Source organism: Clavelina lepadiformis, chromosome 3 (genome assembly GCF_947623445.1).
Source record: "Clavelina lepadiformis chromosome 3, kaClaLepa1.1, whole genome shotgun sequence".
NCBI classification, from domain to species: Eukaryota; Metazoa; Chordata; class Ascidiacea; order Aplousobranchia; family Clavelinidae; genus Clavelina; species Clavelina lepadiformis.
This window is the reverse complement of record NC_135242.1, coordinates 21,583,447-21,608,163: the sequence shown is the minus strand read 5'-3', so window position 1 is coordinate 21,608,163 and position 24,717 is coordinate 21,583,447. Positions and strand designations below refer to the sequence as shown.

Sequence of the window (24,717 nt, the reverse complement as noted above, 5' to 3'; positions counted from 1 at the left end):
TGACCACGCATTTACCAGAAAGCCATCTTGTTTTTTTACAGGTATTCTTTTAACTTTTAAATTTCTGACAACAGAGTTAAGAAGGTATTCTTATACCTATAGATAAGCTAACAAACAAGCATTAAAAACATTGGTTTTTCAGAACAGAGTTAAGATTTCCACTTTTAAGTAGATTTTATGATCAGAGTTGAAACGTAAGGATGAAGCTTGCTAAATGGATTCTTGTTGCTTCCGTTTTAACATTTTGTTTTAAAACTTGTAACGATCAGCTTAATGTTAGTTGGTTATTTTCATAAACATTTTCGTATTATGTCAAGTTTTCTATAACTTTACATAAATTTCTATTTATTTTAATTTTTGCTTCAAAAGTATATAAAATCTCGGTATTTCATTCGTAACTTGCCGGTTTTAGCAACGTATAAGAAGAGGACGTTAGGAAAGAATTTATCGAACCCGCAAGCTTAGACCAAACCTAAAAGTTGCATAAAAGTTTCTTTTTTGTGTCTTTTTGGTCATTTAATTGTTACAGGCGATAAACGATCAAAATACGAAGCGATTAAATTATTGCATCTTACAAAAAATCTTCTCAGCTCAAAGTAACGTCATAAATTTTATATTTGTACCCGAGGAGACGCGCTATTTTCAAATGTTTACTCGTTTACAGACAGATTTATATGTTTAATAGGTAGTTTTTGGATTTTGCTTTCGTAAACGATTTTGTATGATTTTAGTATTTTGAAGGTTTTTATTGAATGTTTCTTAGCGTATCTATTGCAGAGTAAAATGTGGTCTTTTGAGCAAGTTTGTTCTTTTGTTCGTAACAATGCTAGATCGAATAATGCGAAATAATTTAATCAACTCGTTTTATATTTTTCGGGTACTACCGTAAAAGTCCGAAACATGTCAGTTTTGTAAATATATTATGAAGTAGTCTTTGTGTTTTTGCAATTTACTTCATTATTTGCTTTCACGCTTAGCAAAGATAACGTTCTTAACCTGTATGATGTGTTGTCGTTCACTTTTATTTATACAAAGAAAAAATTTGTCTGTCGAAAAAAGCGTCTTCCAATTTGCCCCGTGTTTCTTCGTGAAATTTTAACTTTACTTTTCAAACAAGATCTCTGCCGAATCCAAGTGGCCTTTTCCGCAGACTGTGCTTCGGAAACTATTCAAATACCTGTGCCTATGGCCGCATTTGCTTAAAAACATAGGTAATATCTACTGTTATTAAACACAAAAACTTTTTTGTGTGACCCCACCTACGTCCATAATTAGATTATGTTTTTGGCATGTTTATTTGCGTTCTGCGGTACATGTAGAAAAGCTGACAGAAAACTTTGTTGGCCATAAGTCTTTTATAACGAACTTTAGGTTGTTCAAGCAATACTTTGTGGCACAAAGTTTTACAAGCGGCACAAAGTCCTTAGCTGTTTCCTATAGTTGCAATAAATAAGTTTATTACGGGCAACTTGCAACCAACATCTTAGCCAGCCGCTTCACCCATGAACGCGAGCTTTCGTTGTCTGTAGCCTATACTAACAATAGAACTAGCGAAACATACACTCTAAATCTTTATTTAAGTGAAGTATTCCACAAGAAATGATACTTTGAATAATACTGTTATGGAGGATATTATTTGCAGTGATCAAATGGTAGGCGGTTGAAACAAATAAAATGTTTAGTTTTGAATGTTGCAAATCACTTTCCGGTGTCAAGTTAATCAACCCGTTTAAGTAGATGCATCATGTTCGGCATTCTCGCTTTTTCGTATCTCAGCCGAAATCCCTTCGAGCTGGATTTTATAGGAACGTGATAGTGCAGAGTCATCTTATTTCGTGAAGATATCAACATTGCAGTTGTTGACGAACCACTAGAGGAGCCCGTGTAGTGATAAAGAGTTTGATTGCCGACAGTTACCTAAAATGCATGTGGTTGTTTTCATGACGTTTTCTATAAAAGAACTAGTGTTAAGTTTGTCGGTATTTGTTACGGCATGAATTAAAACTTACGTTAATGTAACCATCACGTATCGAGATATTATATAAAGTCAACTGTATTTTTGATCCAAAGGCGGTGACGAAATTGTAATGACAATCGGTTGTTTCATTTTTGTCGAACATTTTTGTGAAAATCCCTTTATCACGTCTGCCTGACCCAAAAATGTTGATGTCATTTTGGCAAACTGCGTCAAATAAACACGGTTTTAATGGAAAAACGTACGAACATCAACATGTACATCTAGAACATTAGTTGAAATATAACCTTGCTTAATAGTCGCGACGAAATGTTCTTTTTCGGGTGAACTACAATCATCCGTGTAATAACAAACACGTAGGGTATGTGTAGATGTTAAAAAGTGTCGGGGAACACTGGAGTTTTGATGTAACCATCCTATTCTTCTACTGCTATCCTGAATCTAGAAGTAAGCTTATAATATGTGAACTTGCTAGGCCTAAAAACATAATATGTTATTTTTAACATTCCGTTTATTCTTTTGCTCTAGTTATTAGGTATCACTTTTGAAATAGGCTATAAGCTACATTCGGTTATAACCTGTAGGAAGCTATTTGCGGTTGAAAATCGAATACTTTCGATTGTAAATTTAATCCTGTAATTGCGAGATGTGTAAATGTTCCAGAAGTGATGCTTGTTACTAAGACACATGGAAGTGTTCATAAACATTTTTTCGGTCGAAATCGTTCCACCAAAAGCTTTAACATCATTCCATCCCATATTGATTGCTGCATAAGAAAAGGTATGCTGAACTCAATTGTCGTCGTTAAGCATCACGATAAGTGAAACGTCTCATAAAGGTTAGATTTGATTAAAATTTATTCACTTTCTTTGTATGTTGCCTGAAATCCTTTGAATTCTCCATCAGCCTTCTGACGACATTGTATTCTTACTAGATTAGTTGACGATACAAGGGTTACGTTTAGAAATCGCGGTGTAGTGGAAGTCCCCAGAGGTAACAGTTTATCATACACCTGCATGAGTTGGAGAAAGTTACGCGGCAAATTTACAATATGTAGTAATAATGCACTGCCTTTTTTGCACAGAACTACTCTATAAATGTTTGATCTTACTTGAATGAAACTTGAATCATGATTTCCTTGCGAGTCCAAGATGGTTAGAACAATCTGCTTGCCTGGAGACGCTGTTATTATCCATTCACATCCGCTTTTTACAATGTGCCTGGAAGGATTTCCCGGTGAAAAAATATCTTGATAATTCGCGTTGGCAATCAGACTGGAGCCACAATTTGGAGTAACTGCAGTGGTTGTTTTTGGTTAAAGATTATTTGCAGTAACGGTATAGTATTGCTTGAAATGAAATGCTATTTAAACACTAGCGTATAGCAGGTACTATAAAACTTAAGCTTATGTGCACAGTAATAGGCCTATAAGTTAGCTTACGTGTTTGATTAAATGCTTTATAGTTGTATTTTGTGTTAAAGTAAACTGGGAAAGTTCATCGTTAATGGTGGCGTTTGGTTGTTTTCGTTAAAATACGCTAAATTAAGAGGGTTCAATTTTTAATTAAACAAGTATTGAGTCGAGTTTCTCTTAAAATTGTCCGTCTCATTATATTTTTACATGCGGCGACAAAAGCACATGACAGAATACAGCTCATAGAGAATAGTTGTGACATATTCTTGCTAAATGTCAAACTTACATTGGTTAAACTCTGTCAAAAACATGCTCCCTTGAATGACATATCGCAGTTGAATTTCGTTGTCGATAGAAGTCAAGCGATGTATATATGGTGGACCTATGAGATCAGCGCGTCCAAGACTGGTGTTGCCACTAAATACCTAAATAAGTAGACCTATTGCATTTTAGATGTTTTGGCATACAGTACGATTTTGTTAAAACTGCCTAAAGTTTGGACAATACGGTTTATTTCCTGAAATATTGTCACCTCTAAGGAGTTGCTTTTTAGCTCATATGTTTTTAACGCCAAATGAATCTTCCTTTCCGGTGTAGAACGAACGGTGTATGTACAAATGTGACGTCTGTTTATCGACGGAAAGTAGCCAAATTGAACAGTTCTTCTGACAGAGTTAGCCAACAATATTGTAACATTACACATCTCTGAGAAGAATAAAACATATAGTTTGTCCCCTGATCATTCGTATTGTATTTTAATGTCACTTTTCAGATTAGTCCTTATTGTTGAGAACTTTACCTTGCTTAAAGGATACGACAAATCCAACCGATCCATTTCTACTGTAATTCTGGTGAATTAACAGTTGATTTCCATTTGAAGCAAAGTAAAAGTTTTTATCGTAAACACTGTAAACCCTGTTCCGGTTTTCAAAAATCTAAATGAAATTGCAAACATATTGTTCAAAACAAGAAATTTGCTGTCTTTCAAAGAAAAATAGACAGCTATAAGAAAATGCACGCAAACAAGTTCGGTAATCGGGGCTCGAGCAGTGAGAAATTATTACAAAGATTAAGTCGTGCAATAACTTTCTTCAGTCGAAGGATAAAAGTTTCTGCACTACGCCACACCAAATAAGTTTGTCTATAGTCCAGTATAAAGGAGGTAAGAAAAACAAAAAATGCAAATCATTTTATTTAACAAAAATTTTTTTAGGCCTATAGTGCTAATCTTATTGATCTTACAACTTTTCTCCAGTTAAATCGCTGCATTATCAAATTTGTTCTTTACCTCAATTCGTTGGCCATTCCTCGATTTGCCATATTTTCGGATCTTGGAATTCATTTTAAGCAAGATTGCGTAACCAGGTGAAGCGGTGATATTCCACCAGCATGGAAGAATGTTATTGCCGCCAACATGGAAAGCTTCTCCGACAATTTCCTGCCAGTTGTTGTTAGCAGCGAAACTGCCGCCACAACTGTTAGTTAAAGCATGATAGCGCGATTGATTGATATCTTATTTAATCCACAGTAATAGGCCAAATATTTCTTTTTTATGTAGTGATGTAGACTACTAAGCAAAAGTCAGTTCATTTGCCAATCACTTCATGCTGTAAGAACTTTTCATTTTTTACAGTCTACAGTTCCTTAGATTGTTAACGCTTATATAGGCTACATAGAATGAGTCTTATACATTAGATTTGTATGTGATACTGATACGAAGTTCAGGTTCAGTATTGTATTGTCCCGAGCCCCAACTGTTTCACATTACCTGTTGCGAAGGAAGCGTGAAAGCCGTTTCCTATTTTCGTTGAATTGCTCTGGTAGTGAATTATCAACATTCCGTTTTGAGATTTAATTGAGTATTTTCTGGAGTCTGTTTCTTCCAACATCCTTAATCTCACAGGTCCATCAAATACCTATATTTGGAGCAACAGAAAATTGTTACTTCAATCTTTTCTATTAGGAATTTTCAGTTTGTTTCTTAGTGATGTCATTGCTTGCTGAAAAAATATGAAATCGATGGAGTAACTTATAAAAGAATTTGAACATTGCTGATTTTTTCTTGCAGTTATATAATTTATAGGCTATGCACGCTGGTGAGCTCTCACCTGTTCTTGCTGTTAAAGTGTTCTTACCTCCATACGGTCTGCGTTGTCAAGATGAATTTTATCAAAACGCAAAAAAACTTGTTCGCCTGAAGGCGCTTTGATGGTCCAAATACATTTTATTTCTTCGCCAAATCCTGTACCACTGCTGAGTTGTTTGAATGTTAGTGGAAATGTTTTCTGCATTGACGTGGTGCTCTTGAGGTCGAACCTACAAGCTACATAGGATGTCCTATTGTACGCTCAGTGTGACTGTTTTTTAAGTTTTCTGTTAGGCTGAACACGTTTTCTTGGCAGCTCATAGATGTAACGCATTTAACACGAGTTTTTATAGAAATCAAAAAAGTAACACGATTGTGGTAATGTATTTTTATACCTTTTCTATAGCGAAGTACGAAACCTTTACTGGTAACACTTTCATCTGTATGGAAATTGACATTGACACTGTTTTCATGACTATCTAGAAGAAACGTTCGTTTTACTTTTCCAGACAACTTTGCCAGGATGGTCGAGTTTGGAAAAGAGATCTATGAGAGAATGTATAATACGTTAAACCAACTTAACCCAGATTTCTCCTTATAACATTTATGGAAGCAATCAAGAATCATACTGTAACAAAATCACAGCATTTTTCGGTGTCAACGATGATTTTCATTTCCAGTTTAAAGAAACGCTTGGGCTTGATTGCATACGTGCAGTCATAATCATTTTCTCCCATTGCATTAGGGTAACCGGGTGATCTTATGGAATACCATTTCCATTTTTCTACCAGCCGTTGTTGTTTGCAACCTGTTCAAATTTTGACAACAAACAACAAAGCAAAATGATTTTGCCTATTAACTGAGTATCAAACTCATCTGGCAGATCAAGTAGTTGTCAGACACCAACATGCAAGAGTATGTTTTAGAAACCTTAAATAATCAAATGAGGCAAGTAAAGCCATCGTTCGAGTTCAAATAGGGAAAAGCAATTGCAAATTGAAAAATAAGTAACTAACTTACCGCCTGAAGGCCGGTTAAAAAATTCTTCGTTACATCCACTGATCAACATTTTTAACAAGGATGATGGTTTTGTTATGTCCTGTAAAAAACGCGGCCATTTTGAGATCGGGCAGGTTCCTGGTATCTTCGGTGAACAATTCCCTGGAATCGTTCTGCAACGTTGAGCTTAGTCTTAGACCAGATACGCATAACGTGTGTATAGACTTATCCTGTACAAAGCGAAAGCCAGATGCGCACAAAATCATCAAAATACTTCTTTAATTTACTTTGTAAAAGTTCCTTAACTTTTTCAACACATCTTATTGCAAAGCCTTATGCGCTGTTGTTTTAGGTCTTGCTGTTGCTACGCGGTACTTTGATGTACAAAATGCGTATAAAGCTTACTTGTCACAAACCCAGTGATTTTGAACAAACCACAATATCGGCGGCAACTCCACGACATTTTCGAAACCGGCATTTCTCAATGAACTATTGAAACAGTTTATATACATTTCGTATGCTGTTGCGTTTTGTTTTAGACACATTTCATCCTCATTAGGCCATCCGTTAATGGATTGTTCTGAAACTTTTGATCAAGCAAATAAAAATTTAATATTAATATGCGGCAATATGCGTTTTTTTCCGGAAGTAAGAATGGGTTATTTTCTACGTATTTCTTTGAATTATATCGAACCGGAAAGCAGACTAAGAGTTTGCCTTGTCGACCTAAAAAATGAGCTTACCGGTAGGTTGGGTTGCTTTAGTCTTGTATCCTTCCATACATTGCAACGTCATAGGATAAAGCGACGAATTGGTTCTAAAAATCTCTTTAATATGCGACTTCCAACAACTACGTGTAAAACGATATTTGCTTTCACTGTAAAATTAAAATCAAAAATCTATTTTAAGCAAATAGCTTTCATCTTTTTCAAAAATTTGACACACACTTTAAATTTCAATTGGATTCTGATCAAGTGAAACACAAAAATGCTGACTACATAACCTTTCTTTGCTTATTTCTGCAGTTACAAAAACTGTTAATTGACATGAAATTTAATTATTAGAAATAATTACATAACTTACGCGCAAACATTTTCTAAAGTTGTTTGAAATCATTTTGTATCCACCACGACAAACTTGAAAATGGAACTCCATGCCTTGACAGGGTATCCTGTCTGAAATTGTTTGGACATATTGTAAGCAATTGTGTGGCCATCTTTGTCTTTCATGAAAACATTATTATGTTAAAGATTGTCGCTGTTTCACTGTAATTGCACGTTTGAAGCTATTTTTGCACAGTTTCTTCTTAACTGTAGCTTGCTTGTAGTAACTTAGTAACCTAAACCTGATGACGAAAATCTACGATCTAATCTAAATTTAACTTCAATTAAAGTCTAAATAGCTAACACCAACTTTTTGCATTCCCATTCTCCTAACCTAACCGCCTATTTTTAACAACTGGCTAAATAACCTATTACAGTAGCCTACTTACGGTGAAAGAAATAACCTATTACAGCAGCCACTTTTGATTTCTGATCCTTTCGTCTTCAATACCAGTTACAAAAAGTCCTGAAACAAAACTTACGTCTAAAGTAGGTATTAGGCAACTATTTAGTCTTACTTTGTTAGATAGGCACTCAGACATGTAATCATGCGCCTTCATCAGCTTGGGCTGCAGTTGATAATGGCAAGCTAAGAGAAACAAAAACATTGTAAGTTCTGACGTTAGCTTATGTATCTAGCCTATATCTCATTTTAACCTACACATTTAAGGCAATTAAAAAAGAGTCCAAACCAATCATTTCCTCAACCACCAAAAGCATTCCCTAAATATCATCACAACTTACCATTCACTGAAGCGAAAACAAAAGGAATTATTAAAGTGACAAACAACATTTTCAATGGATCTTTTTAATTTAGAATTTTTCCAAGCAACTGATTTGAAGAGCATTTGCTATAAAGTATACGGTCAAAGCTTCACCACGCACTTTTTGCTTTATTGTTATAGGCAATGCAATTGGTTTACATTTGCAAACTTTTGTAATAGTTGGGAGTTTCCTAAAATCCGGAAACGTTTTTAAAGCAAGTTGCAACACCTCTTGTTCACCCGCCAATTGCTTCCTAAAATACGCTTACATCATATGTGGTAAGTTGAAACGATCGTTTCAACCTTTAAACTTTCGTGGCAAAATGCAGTTTTGGCTCACGATTAGTTTGCGATAACCTAAAACGCATCAATAGAATTAGCCTGTAATAACAACTTTCATACCAATGGCACAGGCTAGAGAAATTATCAATTCAATGTCGAAAATCGACGAAGTTGAACATTTCTGTTGAGTAAATGCAAGAAGCTAAAATTTTTGATTACTTTTTCTCCTTTCTGTTCTATACTGTAGGCTGCGCTAGGCTATACAGATTCCAGTTTTTCGAAGAAACTTGCCAAAACAGCTTTGACATTTAGTAAACATTTTATTTAAACAGTTCACGTATTGACACGTTGTTTGGTGGAGAATTTCCTTTTGCTACCCCGAGGGAGTTATCGAAAACGCAGATATAAAAACATTGATGAAAACAATTTGAAAAGTAGTTACTAGTTTGTCTCCAAATGGCATTTTCTGGCTGCAAAATTCGGTAACTTTGTTTTGTTTTCATATTTTTTATTTTTAATTCACTTTTTATTATCCTGCATAACTTGTAGTCAAAGATAATTTTGCCAAGGGTTAATAATAAAATTTACAGTACAAAATATTTTGTGTCATGTGACCGTGAAAAGATCTTTACCGTTTATTCATGGTATGAAATGAACTTTGTGAGTGAGTTTTGAGTCTCCTGATTTAAAATTTGTATATGAATTTGCACGAATACATTTTTTCATTGAAATTAATTTTGCATTACGAAAACAAGGCCACACGATGCTAGTTAGGTAACGTTCCTGGAAAGGATGTACAGAAATTGTATACTTAAAACTCGATAGGTTTAACAGCAGCAAGTAATGGGCAAAATATCAATTAATCTTTTACACATTGATGTGTAACGACTCTGCTGTACACTTAAACACAGTCTTTGTATAATAATGAATACAACTGCTGTATTCAAGTGATGCTAAAGCAAATAACAAAAAGAAGAACAAAAATACACACACATTGATTTTTAATCACATGTCCAACAAGTCATTGGTCTATATTATTGCAAACTTATGTTGTTTCATCTGCTTGCGCATACATACTCTTCGCAAGTTCCGAAAGGTTTTCAATTAATAGGTTATTTCATATCGCTTATAATCTGAAACATGGTTCTAGTTTCTTGTTACTCACACAACAAAATCACAAGATTTAAATTTTAAACATTTTTGTACTGAGCTACAAAGCCTTCAGAAGGTGACTGGATAAAAGTCACTCGATGCAATGTCAGTTTGTTTCCTGTCGACCGTACTGTTGTGTTGTAATAGCTTGTTTGGTCAGAGAGACTGTGTTGGTAGTATCCTTCCAGACTATACAACGTCTCATTGCCTTCTAAGATCTACGTAAAATCAAATAAGTGGCGTCAACGAAATTAACTCAAATTAATCGAATTTAAAGTTTGACTTTTTACTTCCACGATGTCGTTCCTTATTTTCGTTTTATCCGTTACTGTCAGTTCAATTCTAGATCCGGTTTCTGTGATAAAATTATACTTGCAGTCGACGATTAACTTATTTGAGTTTATGTCGGGAAAGTAGATTAGCTGCTTGCTTGGTCCAACCGCGTAGTCTTCAACACAGACTAAAAAATAAAGTAAACTTGATGAAAACTAGTAGTGTGTAAAAATCGATCAAAATTCACGTAAACCTGTAATGTTTTGATGGTGTGTTAGTAACAACTCACAAGTTTAAGGTCCAACGTTACACACTTTACTTCAAATCCTCATAACTAGAATATCTGAATAGGCTGAATATCTTTTTAATAATCAAACTGAGTTTTTTTAACATTATGTAAGCGTATAAAATGTACAGGCAATTTAAATAAAAAGACCATACAAATAAGGCGCTGGTCGTATCCATTTCGAAATCAACAAGATTAAGCATCACATTCATCTTAGTGGTTGCGGTGATTATCCATTCACAGTTGGTGTTTTCCATATTCGGATAACCAGGAGATAAGAAAACTTGAGAAGAAGAATTGGCAATCAATACTGTCCCACACTTTGGCTTGACTGCAGAATACACGGGGTTCAAAGCGGTCAGCGGCTTAAAAAATACTTGTTTTAAGTAACATTCTTACATTGTCGGTATGTAGCGAAAAATCCTCTTGTTTTTGCAGTCTTTGCCCTGGCTGCAGTGTAATGAAGCTGCAACATGCTTCCGCTCGAAGTCAAGTGTGTGGTTTTCTGGAGACCAGTGACGCGTCCAAGGTTGACGTGGCCACTTTTAATCTAACAAAAGAAGCAAAAGTCGGATTGGAGAGAGATCACTGTAAATATATTTCGTATTGCCGGTGTACTAGAAATTATTCTAATAAAGGTATATCTCTATTGCTCCAAATATCTGCAACAATTAGTAAAATGCAAGGATTATATCATGAAATTTGTTTATAATTTCGTCACATTCACAAATCCTGTTTTAGTAAAGGTTTTCAAAGTCATTCGTATCTTCTTGTCAGGTTGGGCGTGCAAAGTGTAAGTGCATCGTTGGTAAATGTTGAAAGGAAAACCTTCGTAGTCAGGCGAGGCAAGCTTCATCGAAGCGGAACCAGTGAGATTGTAAGTGACGTTGCAAGGAACTGAAAAAGATAAAATTTCATCTACGTTGACGGCAACGTCAGATATTTGGTAACGTATTTATTATATGTTATTGCCGTGTCAATCTGATACCACACACGTTGTCTGTATGAGGCTCTTAATCCAAATGTCCTCCATTCATGGGATAAAAGTTGAATGGCTAGATTGCTTTTGCTGGACACGTACATGTGACTTTCGTTAAAAAAGCTTTGTAGCGCAGATAAACCATCAAAGACCTGGTTAAAATTAGCAATCAGTTTGCAAGAAGTTTACACAAGAACCTCTTTCAGAATTTAACAAATTGATCTAAAGCAAGTTCACCGAAATCGCAAAAATTTATTACATAATTATTTCCATATAAACATAAGAAAAAAGCATAGATTTTGTTTGCAGACAAACTTAGGTAACATCGTAGCATGACTAATGCTGGCCTTAAAGTTTGAACACTTAGAAACCGAAAATCTAAAGTACGGTAACTACTTATAGATAATCTTAATTTCACCTGCACTTTTTGTCGGTGGAAAGATGGTTTTGCCGTGACAATGGACGATATGTTAACTACTACCGCGTAGCCTTCACTTGCAGTTATTTGCCAGAAACACCGTAAAGCTTTGTAACTTTTTTTCGTGAGTTTACCCGTCGAAAAATGCCGCCATGCGTCAGATGCATTGCGTGCATTCCCACATGGGGCTCGTCGTGTTGCTAAAAACAGGTGTTTCGAAATAAGTTAATTTTTAAGTCAGTTTGCAGGAAAAACACGAGCGGGTTATGAATGCGAAGTGTATTTTAGATGTACAACAAACAGAAAATTTTTCCGAGCCAATCGATTTATACACAGCTATACTGTTTTGAGTATAGAGAACCAGATCTTGTTCAAACCTGTTCCATAGTTTGCTAGAAACCCGTTTCCGTAAACGGTAGAATTAGTTTGGTATCGCAATGTCAGCATCCCGTGCTGAGACCGTATGGGAACTCCTCTTGCGTTTGTCAATGCAAAACTACCCAGGTCGATACGTCCGTCGTGTATCTGGAAATGAAATGAAGACATCACACGCATTGTCACGACAAAGCAACATCCATTCTTACTGTTAGCTTGTCGCAGCATGTATTCATATAAATATCTTCAAACACAAGAAGCACTTGTTCCCCGGGTGGTGCAGTTACAACCCATGTGCATTCCAGTTCTTTGTCGAACGTTGGCAGTGTGTCTTGAGATGCGTACCCATAGAAAGGCGGATACAACTTTGGACTGTAATGGCGTGCAGAAGCCACACGTTTATACTCGCAAACTGTTAAACAATATAAAACCGCATATTAACAACATATTATACTATTTTTGCTTTCATTCTTAAACTGACAGCAGCAGTAGTAAAATTTCCTGCACACTCAGTTGAATAAACATCCTCACCATTTCTCCAGCTTGCTCGGAATCCTTTACCTCCGATGCTCTCATCAGTATGATATTCCATGTAGATGAAGCTTTCACCGGGGTAACTCCTGAACGTTCTTTTCACATTGCCCGAAAGTTTTGCAATAAGTTTATCGTTTTCGCTAGTAACCTGTCATAAGCACAGAAGTGTATGTTAAACACCCTTACGCGAAGTTCAGGAAAGAGTGTGTGTTATGTGTGATTTATGCATGAATGGGAATTTTTTTTTCTGAACGATCCGTGAATATATTTTGAAGGAGCATCAGTAATCTCTAGCACCATACCTCAAGAAAATCACAACATTCTTCGATGTCCACTTCAACTGTGATCTCCAATGTAAAGCCAAGCTGGGCTTGAAATTCGTAGGAGCAATCAACGTCATGAAGTTGCTTAGGATAACCTTGTGACGTCATTACATGAGTTTGTGTCCCATTGGCTTTAAGCACGTGCCAGCACTCCTCTTTAGAACACGTCGAAAAGTTTACGTCAAAATATGTAGAAAAAGAACGGTGTTTTCAAACGAAAACGGCACCCAGAAAACGGCCGATTTAAAGTCGTGATTTGCATAATGAACGATCTGTCGTCATATAAATTAAAAATCTTGAAGTCAATTTCAAAGCAGTTTTGAAAGCATACAAACTAATTGAATGATTATTAATTATTATTATTATAATTGTAATTAATATAATTATTTTTATTATTATGACTTATTATCTAAAGCTTTTTTAGTTGCAGCGTGTTCTTATACTTAATTTCTATTCCAATGTCGCTTACCTGCAGACGCCCACGGGAATACCTTTGCATTACAATCCATCAAAATACGACGAAGAGGAGTGTTGGGCTCGGTAAAGGTCGTCATTCTTCGAAGCCAGGAAGCGGGGTGACACGTGAAGTTAAACTTTGGAGAACAACTTCCAGGGACCGATCTATAAGGAAGTGAGCTTGTTTACCGCAAACATCTGTTTCATTTTGAACAAAATTGAGTTCAATGTGACAAGGTTGTTCACCCACCTGTCACATGCCCAGTGATCTTCCACAAAAGCAACTACAGATTCTACTTCAAACTGCTGCCTGTCTTTCTCTTCTTGCAATGAAAGTGTGAAGCAATTTTCATACTGACGCCTGAGCGTTGTATTTCTATGAAGACAACTTATTTCAGTGACAGGACCGACGGTATTTCCGCCTGCAAGAGAAAGATGTTTAAACAAGTTGGTTAAAAGTTGTTTTAACGTTTTAATAAAACGTGCTGGCTACTTTTGAATTAGGTACATTTTATTTAGCTTACCAGTTAGCTGCTGTATGTGTGATGCGTATTCATCAATACATTCGATAGTTAATGGTTTTATCGTTGACTCTGGTCGGAAGATACGCTCAATGTTCATTTTCCAACAACACGCATGGTCATTACCATAAGATGGACTAAATGTGCAAAAGGCAAAATCAAAATTAAAAGAAAGCTTGCATTTCACAAATTGTATGTCCTGTATGTGGCCTTAAAATTCTTCAGCGTATGTTTTTTGTTGGAAATCAAGCTCAGCAACCAGGGCCTTAGCAAGCGCGCTAAGCATCGCGTGGCCCGTGGTCGCATATCGCTCGTATTGATCTAAAGCTGGCACTGTTAACAACGATATCTAAATATTCACGAATAACTGAACTTGTACCTGCAAAAATCTGCTTCAGTGGAATGAAACCAGTAGCTATCCAAGACCACAAAATCAACGATTGATTCCCATGACTTGTACATTCTACCCGCCTGTACACGTAGATTTGTAACAATGCATAAATGGTTTTCAGATTGAAACTCATTTAATGCCATGTTATGTCTCTATACTTATGCTATATATCAAGCGCATCTCATAATCATTTTTAGGGTTGTTTATCGCAAAAACATTAAAGCTTGGCCTTTGTTAGTTACCTTCTTTGAAAGACATTTAGCGAAGTAAGGTCTCAGCCACCGCGTTTTCTGTGTTTTCGTTCGTTGTCGTCCCGATTGCAATTCTTCCTGGAATCGGCAGCCTAATTAATAAGTTATTAACAGGTTGTACGTCATGCTGTCTTTTTGAAATTAATGACACCATATTCTTAGAGATGTATTTTTTCATTTTATGTATGATTAAACACCTTTTTCAGAATAAAGGGTATCTTTTATTAGCCTGTTTAACGTAAAAAAATACTACACACTACCTTCAACTGCGGATAGACAGGCTAAAGCAAGCAAGGTAATGACAAGAACCTTCATCTTCGAAAGCCCTCAACTTAGTGCAAGTGTAAAGTGTTATGGACTCTATTATTTCGCAGCACATGTACATGCATACACTTTTCTATAATCAATGCACTTCTACCGAATGCCACTGTAAAATAACCAGTAAGACTTCTTCCCTACAGTCTTACTTCAAAACACTCTGTCGTAATGAACAATACACAGCAATCCGATGGATTCTGGAACGTTTACTGATCACCTCATTAAATTTGGGTACAACTCTGAGGCAATTTTCGCTAACGTTAATTCCAGATTTCTAACTTATGTTTGATCTGATTGCTTAACACTTATCCCTGTCACTACACCGTTCGTGGGTTTTGAGATCTGTGCTGTATGATGAGCAAACGAAAGGGAGGGAAGAAGAGAAATTATTATTGAAATCGTAATCGACAAATTGTTCATAGTTGACAGTTTTGCAGGGCAATTACGAGAAATTCAGACATGGTTGTACGAATACTTGCTTCAGATATTAAGCCAGCTAAATTAAGACTATAGGGCGCAAAAATTTTTGGATGCAAAAAAGCTGTCATTTTTAATTAGTTCTTGAGAAAATTATTGTTGTCAATTTTGTTACATTTTACAGTGCAGTACAGTACAGTCTGTAGTAAGTAGGCTATTTCTTATGCAAGCTTTGTAAATGATCTGGTGATGCATAGAATTCCTGCAAATTTGGATAGAAAGTTGCATACAGCGATTGTGGAAATAATTCATTGTGTTGGCAGCAATTCAGTTTTGCAATAATGATTCGATAAATAAAGTAGGGCAATTTATAGCAAATAAATTGATTTCTCACCCTGTTGATACTTCCGTTCGACTGTTTTTGACACTGGGAAATTTCGGTCATTTTGGCTCGAAGATTACCAATCCAATAGAAATCGCCATCATCAACAGCTTTTTAATTGGTTCCACTTTGCAATGTGGAAAATACCCATATAAGCCACGAAAATTATTTGTTGAAAGCTTTGTTATAATTTAAGTGCGTTTCTTTGAAACCAATAAAAAAGCCGACGCTGGTAACATGTAAAGGGTAGGTTATACAGAAGCATAAGTGGTATCATAGTATTGCTAACCATGAGTATTATCACTTGTTGGTTGTGTTGGTTTGTTACTCAAATCTGTTTCAGAAGTCAAGTTGTCTGCTTAGGGAAAGCTCAATATGAAGGTTTTTGCTGAAATTGTGCTATTGCTTATTCTTTCAACTTGCTCTGGTAAGTCTTTTTATCGGTTTTCTTATCTTGGCAATCTTCTATATGTATGGTTCTAGTTAAGACATATTTACACTTACACCACAATTTTGAAACAACGCCACAAACATTATTGTAAAGCTATAATAAGCAACATCTTCGATCATCCTTTTCAAAAAATTAACACAATCATCGGATTTGATGAAACAAGTTTCTGTTCTGATATCCAAAATATATCAAAAGTTGTTAACAGACGCTACAGCGCTTTGCTGATAGGTTGCAGGTTCAATCTACTTATGTTAAACTATATGCTATGATACAACATTCGTTTGCAGCTTGCCGTTTTCAGCAATATGTGAGCAATAGAAGAAAGGACATATCTTACCGGACTCGCAAGTTAAGGCCAAAATTGATTAACTGTTTTTCGAGCAGCAAGGTAAACTTTTTCAACCATATTCGAAGAAAATTTGCTAAATTTGTATTATGTACTATTATGAATTTAGCAAAGTATTACGCCTAAAACTAAACTATAGGTAAACTAAACGAGTTTGCTTTTAAAAAATAACGGCTTGTTCTAAATCATTGGAAGGCTCGGGCACTGATTGTACTGTCGAGTCAGTGTAAACTGTTTGCGTGTTATTTTCAGTCATGGACTTCAGCTTTCTACGTTGGCTCGTTCCTTTTGCTATTAATTTAATTGTAGTCAGTTTTATTTGCTACAAAACGAGATATAGGCTACTGTAGTACATTACAGATGGAAAAGAATAGTCAATTTTCATTCGAATTCTTGGTTTGTAACAATAAAGTCCACTGTACATTACGTTTTTCTCTATCTGGCTATATTTGTTAAATGAAGTCAAAATTTCTTGACTATTTGGCCACCATGTTTGTAGATATGTGGGTTACATTAAAAGATTATGATGTTGTGCTATAACTAAATCAAACCAATTACTGTTTTGAAAAAGTAAGTTAATAGGTTTAAACTTGTCTGACTATTACTACACGCTAAAAAGTGAAACTTTATATTTAACACCGTACTAGAAAAAACACTGGAAATATATTGTATTTAGTTGGGAAAGATGTATAAATCTTGGGAATCGATCGTCGATTTTGTGGTCCTTGACACGGAATGGTTTACGAAAACTGAAGACGAAACCTGCGGGTGAGTAAAATTTGAAAATAAATTTTGCATAAGCTATGCACTGTATGTTTAAAAATAAAATTTCTTGACAATAAAAATTTGTATTGTAGAGGAGATATTAATATGATAAATTATTTTTAGAAATTTGTTGAAAATTTTCTGGGGAGATTCGTTTTGGTTGAAACTTCAGTTTTCATTTTTTCTCTCAGTAAAGCAGCTGGGCGCAACACCCCCACCTGTTGGAAAGAAAGCGTCAAACAATTGCTTCGACCAAACTCAACTCTGTTACAGATTACACTTAAATGCATGAAACAAAGTAGACGGAAAAAAATAAAGCAGCAACAAGAAACAGGTTATTGGTTTTCAAATCATCGACGTTAATTAGCAAAATAAATTATAAATTCGAATAAGTTCATATTTCGATAGCCTAAGGATAAAATTGCAATAATGGATCATTTATTTGTGACGCTTTGCGTAAATTTCAGTTTTCAAGTTTTAAAAAACAAGTAAAAGTTTTATGTTCAACCTAATTTATTTGATTGACTTCTACTCAGCATGTAAATATGTTGAATAATTTGATGTTTAATAGTGAAGGATGGTAAAATGTTTTTTCGGAAGACGTGTTTGCAGCAAAATAAGATTTTAGACAAAAAATACAAGAAATGTATTCAGCGCCAACGTAAAAGAAATGGTGACGACAAAAGAAGCATTGATTTTGATTCGATACTTGCTTTCGTGGAAGATCACTGGATGTGTGACAGGTTCTAAAACGCGCTTAGACTTTCTTTTTACATAAGAATCGTCTGTCATTTACTCAATAGCTATATACCAGGAAGTATGCAACTAAAATTAAATGTAACTTTCAACAAGCACTGTAGTATTTTTAAAATATTTGGGTTACTTCACGGTTTTCGATCATCTTACATCATAATATGTACTCTGCAATAATTTATGCATTTTAACTGTATATTCTGTATACAACATGTAACTTATTAGTATCAACTTGATTATTCTCGAATTTCACGGTTTCTTTTTATTGGACGATATCACTATTATTCATCATATCAGAAAAAAGAAGTTGTCGCCTTAGCATTTGTGTTCATGTTTTCAAGTTCAATTCCGGGAAGCTGTACTCCGAAAGGAAATATTTGCCAGCCTCCCAGTTGGCTTCGACGTTTGCCGACTTTCCTTAACTACATGGGGCCACTAAACCAGCCTTTGTTTTACTGCAATAATGAAATATTTCCCCGTCTTTCAAATGGTGAGAAATGAGATGTAGTGTTGCATGTTATCACTTTATCAGGCTAGATCATCTACAAGAGCACAACTATTTCGAATATAATCCAATCAAAGTTAAAGCGTCGTTAAAAAAGTTTGTTAAGCAAAAAAGCTTTTATGGTAAGCTACATTTCTCATTCGCCTCTTAGCTCACAGAAAATTTATTTTATTTCTAGAATACTGTAAGCATTGGTTGCCAACTTTTGGAACCCGAAAAGCAGTCATAACCTCGCCTGGTTTTCCAAGTCAGATAAATCATGAATTTGACTGTGTATATCATCTCGAAGCTCAATATAAGTTTGGACTGAAAATAAAAGTGGAAGTCGATACCGAAAGTTGTTGTGATTTTGTTACGGTAAGGAAACACAAATTTGTAATTTTGAGGAATCATATTTCAGTAAAAACGTTTAAGTGTAGCTTTAATGCTAAGTAAAAGATGTCTGAGTGAGATAAAATTAGACCTGCAATTAATGGTCGGCGTTTTAATGCTAAATGCAGTGTGATTATAATACTAGCTTTTTATTGCTAAAGCTACCGTGAGTTTATTGTAAATTTTTTTATGTTAATTGGAATCATTTAAGCTTTACCTAAAAAATTCAACCATTCTTGCCGAACTGTCTGGTAATGTAACAAGAACTTTTGAAGTTGATTCCGCCACAAGAGATATTTTTGTCCGATACAACACTGATGAGAGTGGAGCGAGCAAAGGTTTTCGAATTACTCGCAATAATGGTAAGTTTAATGATAAAGTGTATACGTAGTTTTTGTTATGGGACTACAATCAAGATTTTTTAATCGTCCATGGCCCTCTGCACTTTGAATAGAAAGTTGAATTATCAGAAACAACTGCTTGTCAACATAATTATTTTAAAAAAAGAAGTTTACGTCAAAAATTAATTTCGGTAATTTCAATTTTGATTTTTTTCCGTTTTGTCATTGCATTATTGTATTTTATTTCCAACGCGCAGTATGCAAATACCAACACATGGCAAACGATCGTGTATTAATGATACACGCGCCAACATACGCATACCCGCGTGAACCAATCCTTCAAAAGTTTGGTGAAGAAATGGATTGTCAATGGACAATAACAGCCCAAGCAGACCAACAAGTGTCCTTGTATCTTCACAGAATAAAAATGAATGTATCTTACGAACAATTGGAAGTGGGTGTCTGATGATTAATTTTATTCAAAACTATTGTAAATTTGACAATTAAACCTAAAGTTTCTACATTTTTAAACAGATACTTGATGGTTCTGTGAGCCTTGGATACTACACGATAGCAAAAGCAAGCGAGATACCCGTGACGTCCCAGCATGGAAGTCTGACGATAAAATATCACTCAGACTCAACTGTAAGCGGGAACGGGTTTCGAGCAAGTTATCACCCAGGTTGGATTGTCTTCCGTTCTTACAGATCTTTTTGTAACAAATGAGAAATTCTTTTGACCATTATGATAAAATTTTTGGATTGAAATTTTGACAGCATATTATATTCTTACTTTAGCATCTTATTCCTGTGGCGGTAATTACAACGCCTCAGACTCTTGGCAGAACGTTACAGTCAAGCAAAAAAGTCGCGTTGGATACTATCCGATTCTGTGCTTTTCTCAAATCACTTCTTCACCGGGCTACGCCGTTATACTCAATATTTCTTCGACAAACCGTCGCGAACATCAGGACAACTGGTATCATTATGACTGGGTAGAAGTAAGTTGTTTGTGGACAGTGTTATCTTTGACTTCAACTGTCGAAATAAGGTGAATAACTTACAATAATTCTCTTCAATAGATCTACGACGGACCAAAACTACTGCAAAAATTTAACAATGAGACTCACAACTATGTATCGAGTGAAAATCGTTTAGCGATAAGTTACAGTACTCATGACTGGAAAGGATACGGTTATCGGGCTTTTTTCAAGCAAGGTAAGAGATAAGGAAAAATAGAGAAAGATTAGGTTGTTGTACCGTGCATTTTATGTAATGAAAAACTCTCATTTATATATATTTGTTAAGAGTGTTAAAGTTAAATTATAAATTTCTTTTAAGCAGACCATTGAAAGTCTCTCATTTTCAGTTCCATGCAACGTCACTTACAATCTCATCGGTTCCGCTTCGATGAAGCTTGCCTCGCCTGACTACGAAAGCTTTCCTTTCAACATTTACCAACGATGCACTTACACTTTGCTCGCCCAACCTGGCAAGAAGATACGAATGACTTTGAGAACTTTTTCTAACTTCGGATATGTTCAGGTAAAGAAACGTATGAATAAGTCTTACTAAATTTTGGTCGACGTAATTCTGTTTTTTTAAATTATGTATAAGTAATTTAAATATTTCTGTCTTTCTTGCTATCTCTATAATGAAGTAGTTGTTTAAATTAACTATATTGCGATTACGCTCTATGAATTAAAACAAAAACACCATCAGCTTAAAATCTTACTCTAACTGAAACATTTTACATTTCCATAGTTTTCTGTTGTAGATATTTAATGGCGACATGTATTTTGGTCGTGCTGATAGAGTTAATAAGACATATCGACTGACATCTACCGGCAGCACAATCCAGCTTCATTACACAGCACCGAAGTCTCACTCTGCTACTAGTCGCGGTTTCGTGACAACTTACAAACAATGTGAGTTCTCATTTGTCAATAACAGCAAAGCGCTTATAATATGATATGATTCTTTTTCATCGAAATGAAGATGTCTTTATGTTTTAGGGAGATCTGAATGTAATTTCGTCTTGGTTGCCAACACTTCTTTTCAACGTTTTTCTTCACCTGGTTACATAGAAGATCTCTCAGCTAGTCATAGTCTTGGACTGTCATCTGAAACATGCGATTGGATAATCACCACTTCTTCCGACAAACAAATCTTACTGAAGATTTTTGACATCAACTTAGATGAGAAAAAACGTGAAGCTTTATATGTAAGTCGATTGTTATTTGATTTTATAACCTATTATCACTATGAGCGATGTAACGTTATTAGTCGATTTGATGTTTCTTCACGCATTTGAGAAGTCAACTGCATTGCGGGTAGATCGCAAAGCTTTTCTGGAATTATTTACTTCTTTCTTTGTATCAGTAAAATGCAAATTAAGAAATTAAAATTAAAACGGCTTTTATGCCGAATTTATGTTAGTACTTCTTACAATACGCCGACTAAAAAACCTATTTTGTTTGTAGGTCTACGACCAGATGATAAGTTTGGGCAAATACAGTGGATCAAGATCAAACTTAACCCTTGTATCAAGTTCAAACGTTGTGAGAATACGACTTAATCGTTGTCAATTGTCTGCTACAAAAGGATTCGTTGCGTCATGCAAAGAAGGTATTAAAAAGCTGTTGACCTTTGTAAGCCTTGTTTTGAGCCTATAGGTGCTTTCCAGTTTTCAAAGTAGGTACAAGGTGCAATGTTGTTTTGCTATATAGTGGTCAATAGCGGTTGGAATGACCCTGGTGCTTTTGGAGGGATAATTTCATCTCAGACAATGTGCAACTCATCAAGATGTGAAAGTGACGAAGATAACTTCTGGAATTTGCAGGCCGGATATAATTTCAAACGCATTGAGTTGAACATCATACAACTTCACTTCAATAGTCCAACAAGCTATTTGGAGGTGACTACGCCATGTGTAGACTTCACGGAAACTCATTTTCGTTACAAGTTATATAACTAAATGGATATTTGGAGATGCATTTTTGCAAGATGTCTTTTATTGGCAACTGTTTGATTAGGTAATGGAAAACTCGAAGACAGTTGCCAAGCTGGAAGGTAATTTCAGTCTACCTCAGCGTTTCATATCATCGAAAGATGTTCTTCGAATTTATTTCCATTCAAACGATGGATTGGACCAGTTTGCTGGAAATGTTACACAAGGTTCTGTGTGATCTACATCTGTGATGCAAATCTCCTTCTATTCACTTAAGTTTTTAACAATGTTCAATTATCATAAATTAGTTTGTAGCCGGGAGCTTACTGCAAGATCCAAGTACAAGACGATTTCATTTCTCAATAGAAGGACACCTGAAGAAGTCAATTGTCGGTACAACTTTCTGACTTCACCAGAATCCCGAATTCAAATATACATTTTTATCCATCTCCACTTTTTTGCTCGTATACAAGTAAGCTTAAGCTCACCAACTTAAAGACCAAGCAAAAACATAGCCAGACTATGATTAAAAAATGTATTGCTTGCATGAGTTTAAATCTAAACTGACTAAATTTAACGATTAGTCTCATTCCTATCACATTAGGTTAATTCTTGCGTTGATTTGTTTTGCAAGCTTAGTTTTCCGATGTTTGTACGATTTAATGGTTATGTTGTTCTACCATTACACATTATTAAAAAATTACAATCATTTTAACATTTTGTTTTTATTTATTCTAATTTTAAAATTTCTAATTTTAAACATAATCAAATAGTTATAAAAACGGTAGTAATAAAATATTGAAACTTTAATATTTTAGTACATTTTATTGATTACGAAAACATTAAAATACTTCCAGGTCTTAGATGGTGACAATTTCCTCTACAATTTCCAAGGATCATATCTTACCGCCTACGAGGAAAAAGCTGTTGTTGTACTGACGTCCACCTCCAACACGCTCACTATTCTTCACAACATGGAGTCACGTTCTTACTCCAGTGGATTTTCAGTCACTTACAGGAAGTTAAAACCTTCTAACAATCCATTGTTACCAATGCAAGTCAAATCGAAAGATACTTGAAATACAATTCTTACACAAGTAGACAAAAATTAATTTGTCAACTCAAAACAATACACTTGCGTAAATCCATCTGTAAACATTTCAAGTGATTATTTTACTTCATAAACAAAATTGAATTTAGTTTATCTCAACGTAAAGGATACAAACTCACTGTACATAACAATCTAATCATAAAATTGTAGCCTATTCTTGCTTGGATCGCGAACATTTGTCTTGAAATATTCCCATTATACAAAATATATACGTATCGTAAAAAAAAAATTTGTCAAGAATAGAAACCCCTGTTTCAGTTTTAAAAGGAATAGCGGACGATATTATTATATTACGCAGACGAAAACCGAAAAAGAGTGGATCTAAGTTAATTGACGATCAACGAGTGGTAAAAACTGCCCATTTCAAGCCCAGAGAGGTTTTTCGTCAGCCAAAACGAAAACAATGCCATACACACCAAACAACAAGTGGCCCGCATTTTGCAACTAACTTTAATACTCGGTTGTTATCGCCACTGAGGTGTTATACACACTTACATAATGTAGACAAGAGAAGAGGAGGTGATTTTTTTCTATCGTACTGAGCAATAGCTATTAGAGTCTACACTCAGAAAATCTTCAGTAAACGCAATGAATTGTGATTGGCAAAGGCTATTTTCAGTGATCATGGCAATTCTTACGCAAATAATTTAAGTTAAACAATTTTTATAATATTTGGAATTCCACAATTATTTTTTTCAATTTTTTTTTAACATTTAGCTCCAAAATAACCGGAGTGAGAACAGGACATTAACATAACATTCACATATTTTATGAACTAGCCCCATTGAATAGTAATTAGCAAATATATCGTGAAGCAGTCACGTTATTCAACTTAATGCTTTACAAATACTGTATATATACCGTATGTTGTATAGTGTATATTTAAGAACACATATACTGTATATTCATCCATGTCCATATGAAATGATGACGTAAAAACTGAACCCTGCCTGCTGACCTCTCTTTTCAACTTTGCAACGTCGTTTCCTGTTGTGCGTGGTCTGCGAAGGTGTATAAGATTTTCAAATAACAGCATTCCGTTGCTTGACACGAAAGCTGTTTTAGTTACAGAAATTTAGCAAAAAGCAGGTGAAACTTAATCTTCTGCAAAACTATAAAGATTTGTGGATATCTAGGCATGGTTCTGAGAATTGTAACATGTAGCAGAAATATCTCAACACTTTAAGTATTTGGTAAATAAACATGAAGTAGAAACAGTTTTAATGATTTACCATTTGTTGTTATTGTCCAGTTTAGTGATTTGTACTTTCATAAATGCGGTAGTGTAACTAGTTGTATGCAAAATACTATGTTGCTTTGAAAGCTCGAGTATAACTTATGTTTTCATTATAAGTGCTGTTTCACCAAGTTTGGTTTTAAGCGAAAGTTGTAGTTTCATTGTCGCAATTCAATTTTTATTGTTGC

The 24,717-nt window shown here is 35.1% G+C and overlaps 4 protein-coding genes across 4 annotated transcripts; 1 reads left to right on the top strand and 3 right to left on the bottom strand.

Moving 5' to 3' along the window:
* Window positions 1-1,716: 1,716 nt before the first annotated feature.
* On the bottom strand, window positions 1,717-8,869 carry LOC143449857 (cubilin-like). The gene is made up of 20 exons (XM_076950183.1): window positions 8,322-8,869; window positions 8,096-8,166; window positions 7,558-7,649; window positions 7,218-7,351; window positions 6,880-7,060; window positions 6,496-6,647; window positions 6,105-6,283; window positions 5,871-6,021; window positions 5,525-5,712; window positions 5,145-5,305; window positions 4,678-4,864; window positions 4,189-4,324; window positions 3,922-4,094; window positions 3,676-3,814; window positions 3,087-3,271; window positions 2,840-2,987; window positions 2,554-2,741; window positions 2,263-2,416; window positions 2,010-2,182; window positions 1,717-1,917 (listed from the first exon to the last, which is right to left on the bottom strand). Exons 4-20 carry the CDS (start codon window positions 7,267-7,269, stop codon window positions 1,717-1,719), a joined length of 2,748 nt encoding a protein of 915 aa, XP_076806298.1. The 5' UTR covers window positions 7,270-7,351; window positions 7,558-7,649; window positions 8,096-8,166; window positions 8,322-8,869.
* A 138-nt stretch (window positions 8,870-9,007) lies between these two features.
* On the bottom strand, window positions 9,008-10,867 carry LOC143449458 (cubilin-like). Its single transcript, XM_076949672.1, has 4 exons — window positions 10,734-10,867; window positions 10,490-10,665; window positions 10,066-10,235; window positions 9,008-9,993 (listed from the first exon to the last, which is right to left on the bottom strand). Exons 1-3 carry the CDS (start codon window positions 10,807-10,809, stop codon window positions 10,194-10,196), a joined length of 294 nt encoding a protein of 97 aa, XP_076805787.1. The 5' UTR covers window positions 10,810-10,867; the 3' UTR covers window positions 9,008-9,993; window positions 10,066-10,193.
* A 145-nt stretch (window positions 10,868-11,012) lies between these two features.
* Window positions 11,013-15,097, bottom strand: LOC143449457 (tolloid-like protein 1). Its single transcript, XM_076949671.1, has 13 exons — window positions 14,843-15,097; window positions 14,574-14,674; window positions 14,320-14,411; window positions 13,944-14,077; window positions 13,670-13,841; window positions 13,433-13,584; window positions 12,943-13,118; window positions 12,638-12,788; window positions 12,316-12,518; window positions 12,109-12,256; window positions 11,732-11,931; window positions 11,330-11,465; window positions 11,013-11,231 (listed from the first exon to the last, which is right to left on the bottom strand). The coding sequence occupies exons 1-13, from the start codon at window positions 14,895-14,897 to the stop codon at window positions 11,041-11,043; spliced, it is 1,911 nt and encodes a 636-aa protein (XP_076805786.1). The 5' UTR covers window positions 14,898-15,097; the 3' UTR covers window positions 11,013-11,040.
* Window positions 15,098-15,746: 649 nt separating this feature from the next.
* Window positions 15,747-23,479, top strand: LOC143450261 (cubilin-like). Its single transcript, XM_076950731.1, has 20 exons — window positions 15,747-16,126; window positions 16,438-16,538; window positions 17,173-17,264; window positions 17,453-17,595; window positions 17,833-18,004; window positions 18,356-18,504; window positions 18,698-18,876; window positions 19,103-19,253; window positions 19,490-19,686; window positions 19,767-19,914; window positions 20,030-20,232; window positions 20,314-20,449; window positions 20,601-20,776; window positions 21,009-21,159; window positions 21,247-21,455; window positions 21,715-21,859; window positions 21,961-22,148; window positions 22,267-22,408; window positions 22,490-22,653; window positions 23,039-23,479. Exons 1-20 carry the CDS (start codon window positions 16,075-16,077, stop codon window positions 23,258-23,260), a joined length of 3,120 nt encoding a protein of 1,039 aa, XP_076806846.1. The 5' UTR covers window positions 15,747-16,074; the 3' UTR covers window positions 23,261-23,479.
* The last annotated feature ends 1,238 nt before the right edge of the window (window positions 23,480-24,717 follow it).

Excerpts from the sequence above, each read along its gene's own strand:
- LOC143449457 (XM_076949671.1), bottom strand. The coding sequence starts at position 14,897 with ATGAAGGTTCTTGTCATTACCTTGCTTGCTTTAGCCTGTCTATCCGCA. Across the intron at positions 13,842-13,943 it reads ACACATACAGCAGCTAACTG|GCGGAAATACCGTCGGTCCT; the intron begins GTAAGCTAAATA and ends TTTCTCTTGCAG. Across the intron at positions 11,232-11,329 it reads AAGAGCCTCATACAGACAAC|TTCCTTGCAACGTCACTTAC; the intron begins GTGTGTGGTATC and ends TATCTTTTTCAG.
- LOC143449857 (XM_076950183.1), bottom strand. The coding sequence starts at position 7,269 with ATGACGTTGCAATGTATGGAAGGATACAAGACTAAAGCAACCCAACCT. Across the intron at positions 4,865-5,144 it reads GCAACAGGTAATGTGAAACA|TTGTGGCGGCAGTTTCGCTG; the intron begins GTTGGGGCTCGG and ends TTTAACTAACAG. Across the intron at positions 3,815-3,921 it reads TAAAAAGCAACTCCTTAGAG|GTATTTAGTGGCAACACCAG; the intron begins GTGACAATATTT and ends CTACTTATTTAG.
- LOC143449458 (XM_076949672.1), bottom strand. The coding sequence starts at position 10,809 with ATGTTGCAGCTTCATTACACTGCAGCCAGGGCAAAGACTGCAAAAACA. Across the intron at positions 10,666-10,733 it reads TTTCGCTACATACCGACAAT|TCAAGCCAAAGTGTGGGACA; the intron begins GTAAGAATGTTA and ends TGTATTCTGCAG. Across the intron at positions 10,236-10,489 it reads ATACGACCAGCGCCTTATTT|TCTGTGTTGAAGACTACGCG; the intron begins GTATGGTCTTTT and ends TTTATTTTTTAG.
- LOC143450261 (XM_076950731.1), top strand. The coding sequence starts at position 16,075 with ATGAAGGTTTTTGCTGAAATTGTGCTATTGCTTATTCTTTCAACTTGC. Across the intron at positions 17,265-17,452 it reads ACTGAAGACGAAACCTGCGG|TAAAGCAGCTGGGCGCAACA; the intron begins GTGAGTAAAATT and ends TTTTTCTCTCAG. Across the intron at positions 22,409-22,489 it reads TGCTGGAAATGTTACACAAG|TTTGTAGCCGGGAGCTTACT; the intron begins GTTCTGTGTGAT and ends ATCATAAATTAG.